Source organism: Chinchilla lanigera, unplaced genomic scaffold (genome assembly GCF_000276665.1).
Source record: "Chinchilla lanigera isolate Chin_1 unplaced genomic scaffold, ChiLan1.0 scaffold00008, whole genome shotgun sequence".
Taxonomy (NCBI): domain Eukaryota; kingdom Metazoa; phylum Chordata; class Mammalia; order Rodentia; family Chinchillidae; genus Chinchilla; species Chinchilla lanigera.
Genome location: NW_004955409.1, coordinates 22,146,756 through 22,155,756, shown reverse-complemented (window position 1 = coordinate 22,155,756; position 9,001 = coordinate 22,146,756). Strand labels below are relative to the sequence as shown.

The 9,001-nt window shown below is 41.5% G+C and overlaps 1 protein-coding gene and 1 pseudogene across 2 annotated transcripts in view; both read left to right on the top strand.

The window, feature by feature from the left end:
* The first annotated feature begins 43 nt into the window (after nt 1-43).
* LOC102016675 lies at nt 44-1,313 on the top strand (annotated as a pseudogene).
* Nucleotides 1,314-2,057: 744 nt separating this feature from the next.
* Nucleotides 2,058-9,001, top strand: part of Gemin2 (gem (nuclear organelle) associated protein 2) — a gene marked incomplete at its 3' end in the record, with an annotated part of 11,618 nt that continues 4,674 nt past the window's right edge. The window contains 6 exon segments of one of the 2 annotated variants that reach the window (XM_013510473.1): nt 2,059-2,243; nt 2,628-2,712; nt 3,676-3,765; nt 4,112-4,171; nt 5,532-5,645; nt 7,762-7,806. In XM_013510473.1, the coding sequence (XP_013365927.1) occupies nt 2,074-2,243; nt 2,628-2,712; nt 3,676-3,765; nt 4,112-4,171; nt 5,532-5,645; nt 7,762-7,806 (564 nt within the window). 2 annotated transcript variants of the gene reach the window in all.

Here is a 9,001-nt window from a genome sequence, read left to right as displayed (position 1 = left end):
TCCAGCGCAGACCCTCCTGGCTCCTGGTGCAGACTCGCGGCAGGCCTTCCCCTGGGCTCCCAACCAGGCCCTCAGAAGCTCCATGTCCCTCCTTTTTGCTATGGTCTTCTCTGTGCCCACAATAAAGGCATTTTTTACTTCTGTTTTATTTTTATCTGTGCCAAGAACCTATCAGTTTTATTGTAAGACAAACAGAGCACTGCTTCCTAGACATCTGGTCAACTACCAATACTAATGCTGCATTACACATTTTGTGTATGAAAAGGCTGACACTGAGGGGCGCTGATATGATCCCTGGAGACTCCCCAACAGTACAAGATAGAAAACTCAGTGGACACCAACCAGGAAAGATGGTCAAAGTCTCTTCCCCCACTGCCATGGTCATGTCCAAGCCCGCGTCGCCCAAGGAGCCCGAACAGCTGCGGAAGCTCTTCGTTGGAAGGCTGAGCTCTCACACAACCGATGAGTCTGGGAAGCCACCTGAGCAGTGGGGGACACTCACGGACTGTGCGGCGCTCAGAGACCCGAACACCAAGCGCCCCAGGGGCTTTGGGTCTGTCACTTCTGCCACCATGGAGGAGGCGGATGCAGCCAGGAGCGCAAGGCCGCACCACGTGGATGGGAGAGCAGTGGAAACCGAGAGCTGTCTCCAGAGAAGATTCCCAAAGACCAGGCGCCCACCTGGCCTGAGGAAGGTCTTTGTTGGTGGCATTAAAAAAGATATCGAAGAACACCACCTACGAGATTCTTTTCAACAGTATGGAGAGACTGAAGTGACTGAAATCCTGACTGACCTGGGCACTGGGAAGAAGAGGGGCTTTGCTCTCGTCACCTTCCATGACCACGATTCTGCAGATAAGGTTGTCATTCGCGGACACCATGCTGTGAACGGCCACATGTGTGAAGTGAGGAAAGCCCTGTCCAGGCAAGCCATGGCTAGTGCTTCCTCTGGCCAAAGAGGTCCAGGCGGTTCTGCAAATTTTCCTGGTGGTCCTGGAAGTGGTTTTGGTGGCTATGACAATTGTGCTCACAGAGGAAACTTCAGTGGTCCAGGTGCCTTTGGTGGCAGTGGCTTTCGGTCCCGTGGACTTGGTAATGATGAGAGCACGTTTCGAGTTGGTGGAAGCTACAGTGATTTTGGCAGTTACCACGATCAATCTTCCCATTATGGACCCATGAAGACAGCAAACTCTGGAAGCAGAAGCTCTGGGCCCTATGGTGGTGGAGGCCAATACTTTGCCAAGCCATGAAATCGAGGTAGCTATGGTGGCTCTGGCCGCAACGGTAGCTGTGGCAGTGGCCGAAGATTTTAAATAGAGTACTGCCGGGTAACAGAGCCCAGCAGGAGAGCAGAGCCAGAGCATTTTTCTTTAAACTACAAAATATGGCTCCCATAGGAGTAATATTCACTTTCAGTAAAGTGACCTTAGACGTGACCAGCCATAAGGCGGGTGTGATGGCACATGCCTGTTATTCCAGCACTTGGAAGGCTGAGGCAGGAGGATTGTGACTTCAAGCCTACATTACAAGCTTAAGGGCAGCCTGGACTGCACAGTGAGTGAGAACCAAGAAACAAGAGGCCAGGCACAACAAATGCCCTTTGGAAAAATAATTTTTTATCCATTAGATGAACCTAGTCTAGGCTTGTCTTCCTCTTTGGCAGAGTCACAGTTTTACTACTCGACTACTCTCAATGCCTTCCCCTCCAAACCAGAGAACGCCACCCTTTAACAGGGTTGTTGTAAGAATTAAATGTAACATTTTTATCAGGGGTTCAAGAATTTAGCGCTCCATAAGTGATAGTTATATTGTTCACTAACTAAAAAAACAATTATTAGGGCTGCCTAAATTAATCCACAGTCAAAAGATCTAAAGCCTCAGAGAACAAAGGGTACAAGAACCAGTTCAGGTAGGAATTCAACTCGCAGCCTGCATTACACCACCGGAGCCTTAACCTTGGTGCAAACACCACGTGTGCTCATGCGCAGTTACGCAGCTTTAGCCTAGCCGCGGGCTCAGCTACGTGCCAAAGGCGCTTAGTTGTGCGCCTGCGCCATGACCTAGACTCTGCGCATGCGTCCTTCGGGACTGGCGGGATCGGAGACTATGGCGTGGGTACCCGCGGAGTCTGCAGTGGAAGAGTTGATGCCCCGGCTATTGCCGGTGGAGCCCTGCGACTTGACAGAAGCTTTCGATCCCTCGGTACCCCCGAGGACGCCTCAGGAATACCTGAGGCGGGTCCAGTGAGTGATGTGGCCTCCCGTGGGTGGGCGTCCCGTCCCCCCCGCCCCTGGGCGCTGCGCGGTGCCGGGCTGGAGCCCTGTGGGAGCTAAAGCCGCGCCGCGGTTCGCGTCCCAGCCTGTCGCGAGGCGGGTCTGCTCGGGCTCCCTGGGTGACATCCGCGCGAGGCCGTGTGTCTCTGGAAATAGACGTCACGCATCAAAGCCTATCGAGCCGTGTGCTCTTAGCTGCTTTCCTGAAATCGTTTCAGGCGTACAATTAGTGCCTCGGTTTGAAACCTGAATTATTTTTCTGATTTCAAAATGAACCGAAGTGGATCACTTGCGCCTGGACACATGAGTAAAATGCACAATTGTAACTAAATTTCTTGCACTTACTGTTTGTAGGATCGAAGCAGCTCGGTGTCCGGATGTTGTGGTAGCTCAAATTGACCCAAAGAAATTGAAAAGGAAGCAAAGTGTGAATGTTTCTGTGAGTTTTACTAACTAACCGTCTGGGGACTTCTCACCACATGCACACGAAATAAAGACCCAACAGCATCTTTCTCTGGTTCCCAGCGTTGTTAACTATGTTAATTATAGTTTGGTTGCCCCGTACAAAGTTAGATAAACGTACTTTTGTACATTTGCTTGGATTTTTTTTGCTTCAGAAAGACAGTTGACGTTTACTGCCTTCAGAGACTTTCAGTAGCCCTGATATTTGTAGAGATTTGTCTATCGCTTTTTAGGGATATAATTTAATGCTAAAAAAGCCTTTTAATTGGTTACTTATGCTACTCTGGGAGGAGTATTTTTTTCTTTTGGTAATTATTATTGGACTGGTGTTTAATCTTAATGTAGTTTGCACATTGTTAATTTTCCCCGGGAACCTAAAAGTATTACACTTTTGTGGCTACTTGCACACTGTAAACACTTTATTCATTTATCCAGCACACTTTAGTAGTCATGATGATTACCTTCATGGTAGGGGATAGGTACATCTACATAACACATTTCAGTTCCTTTCTTACCCACCCCCTAATGTGCTGTGTTAAAAAACAGAGGTAGGCCTTTTCAAACCTTTAAATTATTTGAGCATATGTTACCCATACCAAAATTCTTTATGTGGGGCATACCTCTCTTTTTGTTTCTGTTTTAAAATTATGGAAGGGTTGAACTAGATAATATCTTCAGGGTTCGTGTCATTTAGATTTCTTAAAAATTCCAGCGATAAGACATCCAAGAATTCTCTTATTGTAGTGATTATCTTTTCCTACGATTTTTAATTGGGACATAAATAATAAAGTGAAAGGCCTACTTTTTGCACCTATAAAACTACCTTTTTTCTTAAATAGCCTTAATTTTTCACTCTTCATCTTGGTTTTTCTTTGTGGAGGCATGAGATTCCAGTTATAGCACTGAACACTGATGCTAACATTTGTGAACTGGTTTCTAGCTTTCAGGATGCCAGCCTGCCCCTGAGGGTTATTCCCCAACACTTCAGTGGCAACAGCAGCAAGTGGTACAGTTCTCAGCTGTTCGACAGGTAAATGTCACACTTAATCAAGTTAAAGCCCCTTCACATTAGTTTCTGCTAATTCTAAAGCAACAGCATTCATGAATTATTACCCTATTATGATTGTAATCATTAGACATATTACTGTTTGTAACATATTGTCCAAGAGTTTTTTTTGTGTGTGCCCTGATGTCCCTTTCTTTCTTTCTTTCTTTCTTTTTCTTTCTTTCTTTCTTCTTTCTTTCTTTCTTTCTTTCTTTCTTTCTTTCTTTCTTTTAATATTTGTCCAAGTCTTAGTATTGTTGGAATTTTGTGCAGAAGCTCATTTTTTTTTCTTTTTTACTCATCAGATGATCATTAATTTTTCTCCCTTTAGAATGTGAATAAACATAGAAGTCACTGGAAATCACAGCAATTGGATAGCAATGTGACTATGGTATGTAAGCTTCTTATTTTGAGTTATACAGTGTATACCTGTTTGAAATAGTCTGTGTTAATTTTCAGTCTTCAAAGATTCACTTTCTTGGTCCATATTATTTTCACTCACTTTCTATATACCATTATGTAATAGTAACACTTCCATTAAATGAATAACCCAAAAAGTATAGACTCAGTAGTACAAGTTGTTATTTTCATGACTGTTTTAATCCATCATATTGGGATACTTTGGGTATGTGTCATATTTTGGAAGTGTATCAATGGTCGAAATCAAAATAGTCACTTGTATCAACTCTAACCAAAAAGTAAATAAAACTGGAAAGTAAGAAGGATAGGTTGTGTTAAGCAGGATTGCCTAATATTTACATCATAAAAGACTGTCAAACCCCTGGACTAAGATCACTGCAACCTTATACAAAAGTACTTCTACAGTGACATCTGCCTAGCAACTCTGTAGTCAACCTCTGACTGACTTCATTTTTGTTTTTAATCATTATGGTCAGGGATTATTGTTTCAAAATATCTGATGCAATGATCATTTCTGTCTTGTGTCTTCAAAAACTTGCGCTTCACTTCTTTTCTTTGACTATCCCCATAGTTTACTGTGACACCTGTACACCATTACAGTTCTCGGTTATTCCCAAATTAATGTCCCTATTTGGAGAATCTCTTGATTTATTTAGGTTGACAAATAGGCAATTAGCTTTTGTAAGTTTTTAAGGATTCTTTACTTTTTAGGAAAGAAATACATTTTCAGTATTTAAAAAGCCTGAGTAAATGCTTAATTGGAATTCCCTGTTGTGATAGTGGTAGCGTGCGATAAACTACATATTTATGGAGCATCATCTCTGCTTCACAGTAATGATGACATAATAGTGAAGCCTGTTGTGCTACTACAACATAGTATTTTCTACATTTTATCAACTTAGACACAGTATTAAGCCTTTCAGCAGCTGTATGAGCTCTCCAAATGAAAACAGGAGTTGGTAAAGAGGTAAGATACGTTCTTCTAGGCAATCATTTTTAACCTTTTAGGGAAGAATGTGTCATATCTGAGAATCTAATGAAAGATATGATGTGCTTTTTGTGTATCCAAATTTTCCCTGATAAGGATGCCAGTCAGAGTTGATTAGAACCTCTGTAGTGGTCTCATTTAAACTGAATCACCAAGTATAGTCACAGCCTAAGGTGCTCTGGGGTTTGGCCTTCAACATACGAATTTCAAGGACACACCATTTTGCCCATGGTGGGCACTATGTTGAGGTGGTAGCAATGTGGGGGTTCCTTACAGAGTTGTTTTGTTTTTTTCTGTTCAGTATAAAAATACATAGAAATAAGTATTTTATTTTTCTTTTCAGCCAAAATCTGAAGATGAAGAAGGTTGGAAAAAATTCTGTTTAGGAGAAAGATTATGTGCTGAAGGGGCTGTTGGGCCAACTATAAATGAAAGTCCGGGAATTGATTATGTGCAAGTAGGTGATAAACAGAACAAAGACTCTTATAATTTTGGTACTTCACTTAGTGTAAGCACACTGTAACACGGGCCAGAAATTCACAGCACAACCTGGTCTTCAGCATCTCATGGGCTGAGTGGTTTTTACTTTAAAAGTTGTATAAGAAGAGACAAAATGTGACTGACCTGCAAAGCCTAAAATATTTATTGCTTGGCTCCTTAGAAAAAATATTTGTCATCCCCTAAATTCTGGGTTTTTTTTGTTTTTTTTGTTTTTTTGTTTTTTTTTTTTTTGGTTTTTCTCTGGTACTGGGAACCGAACTCACGACCTTGCGCTTGCCAGGCAGGCGCTTTGCCGCTGAGCTAAATCCCCAGCCCCTAAATTCTGTTATTGACTGCTTAACTTACAAAGTGGCAGCCTAGTTTCTAAAGCAATTTACTGTGACTTATTTTAGGTTACCTTCATATCTTTAATGTTTTAGCTGTCTAGTAATTTTAGAAGTTGACAGAATTTGGTTTTTTGTTTGTTCTGTTTTGTTTGAGACAGGATCTCACTACATAGTTGAAGCTGACCTTGAACTCACTATGCAGCCCAGGCTGGTCTCAAACTTGTGGTAGTCTACTGCCTGGCCTCCCCAGTGCTGGGATTACAGGTGTGCACCACCATGCCTGGCTGGCTTCCCAGTGTATTGTACCATTCTGTTCAGCAGATATTTATTGTTTACTATGTGATACCATATTCTGTTTTTCCCCTTTATTGGGGATAAATTAATTTATCTCCAAAATCACTGAAGTTCAAGAACATCAGCCCCTACCAAAAAAAGAAAAGAATATTAGGCAAAGGATAAAGGCATGTCACAAAGAGGAAGTACACATTGTTCTTGTATGAATAGGAATATGCTCAGCCTCACAGTAGAAGGGTAGCTTACCTGTGTTGCTGTACAGCTTTCCAGGTCATGTATGGCAAAGCGTGGTGTGTTCATTTGACAGCAGCTAGGAAACAATCCCTCTTGCACATGGTGTAGGAGGATAGATTTCGAGTCTTCAGAGAAGCTAATTTGGTATTCTTGTACAAAATCTTTTTTTTTTTTTTGAGGTACTGGGGATTGAATCTAACCCCTTCTGCTGAGTGACATTCCCATCCCTTTTTATTCTTTTAATTTGGGGTCAGGGTTTTTCTACATCACTAAGCTGCCAGAGATGGCTCAAACTTGCAGTCCTCTTGCCTCAGCCTCCCAGAATGCCAGGGTTACAGGAATGTGTGACCGTGCTTGGCTTGCAAGGTATTATTTTAGATAAATACTTAATGCAAGCTACATTTCAAAAATGTTTTAATTAAAAATATTCATTTAGCTTGTTATCACAGAATATAAACAAGTAAAATATACCATGGTTAAAGGACCAAGTAAGAACACAAGAATTTAATGCATGCTGCTAGACATGGTATTACACTCCTGTAGTCCCAGCACTCAGGTGGCTGAGGCAGGAGGATCACTGCAGGTTCAGAGTCAGCCTGGGCTACACACTGTGTCAGAGGCCAACCTGAACTACATAGCAATACCCTGTCTCAAAAAAATAAAAATAAAAGTTCTTTAAAATATATTCTAATTCAGGTGCCCTTAATTCCTGAAAACATTAGATTTTTTAAATGGTCTATAAAACATATTAATAGTATCAGTGTCTTAATTTTATTGAAAATAATTGATGTTAACTTTTAAGAAGTTTTTATTTCATACTTCAACATTTTAGTTACTTAAATCATACTTTATTTTTAAATTTATATATGCAAACTTCAAGATATATTTTGTACCAGGCATGGTGGTACATGCCTGTAATACCAGCACTCAGGAGGCTGAGGCAGGAGGATTGTTGCAAGTTCAAGGCCAGCCTGAACTGCAGAGCGAAACCCTGTCGCAAAAAGACCAAAAAAAAAAAAAAACAATATATTTTGTTGATCCTTGCCAACACAGTAGTCCCAGGAATGACTCATTATCATGGGCAGTAAAGGAATTTTCTTTTATCTGTTCTTTATGTCTAAATAGCAGTATGACAAGGAAACGTACAGTTTGAAAAAAGCTAAAGCCCCTTCTTATAATGTCATTTAGTAAATAGCACTGTCATTTTTCTTCTTTCAGATTGGATTTCCTCCCTTGCTTAGCATTGTTAGCAGATTGAATCAGGTAAAATCCATCAAACATTAAGGATGTCTGCATTATTTTGTTTGTAATGTGTGTGAAGTATTAGAATGCATTTACTTGCATATTTACAGTGTGTAAGACCATGTACTAATTGCTTCAGAATTTTTACAGATTTTTATTGTTTGAAGTTGGAGTTTTGTCAGGTTGCCCAGGCTGGCCTTGAACTTGCAATCCTCCTGGCTCTATGTACCTGGCTGTTCTAAATGCTCTCTTTTTTAATAGTAGTAGGAATTGAACCCAAGGCCTTCACACTGAGCTTGATCCCGACCTTTCCTATAATTTTTAATTTTGAGATAAGGTCTCGCCAAGTCACTGAGTTGCTCTGGCTGGGTTCAGAATTTCAAACCTCCTGCCTCGGCCTCCCTGAGTGCTGGGATTACAGGTGTGTGCCACCGTGCATGTCTAATAATCATTTTCTATAAATGACACAAAATTTGAGTTCAAGTGACTTGCAGGTTGTTTTTCAGCAAGTAAATGATAGCACTGAGATTTAATAGCAGGCGGATCTGACTCCAGAGCTCATACTCTCAATGTGGTGCTAAAGTATTTATTCGTGTCAGTTATAATTCTTAGAGTCTGAGGTTCGAATTAAACATTAAGGTCAGAGTGCATTTCTAGTCCTCAGACGTCCTGCCCATTACATTAAGGTTGACGTATGGTGGGCATGAGAATGCGTGCCTGCAATCCCAGCACCCTGGGAGGCTGGAGCAGGAGGATCACAAGTTTAGGCGCAGCCTCGGTGACTTGGTGAGATCCTTTCTCAAAATAACTTTTTTTTTGTATCAGGAATTGAACTCAGGACCTTGCGCTTGCCAGGCAGGCGCTATGCGACTAAGCTGCATCCCCAGTCTTCAAAAGAAAACATTCTAAAAATGTCCTCAGGATGTAGCTCAGTGCCAGGCCATTCATTCAATTCCCAGAAGAAAAGAAAAGCTTGAAATACATAATTTCAAGGACCAAAAGGGAAGAAATACAGAATTTGGTTCCCGGCTTTTAAGTGCCCATGGAAAACTTGGTTTTGAAGGTCATACTATGTTGGAAATCATACATAGGATGATAGTTTCACTTACTTTATCATTTGAGTTAAAATACTATAACTGAGCTGGGCATGGTGGCTCATGCCTGTAATCCCAGCACTCCAGAGGCTGAGGCAGAACAATTGCTGTGAGTTCAAGGC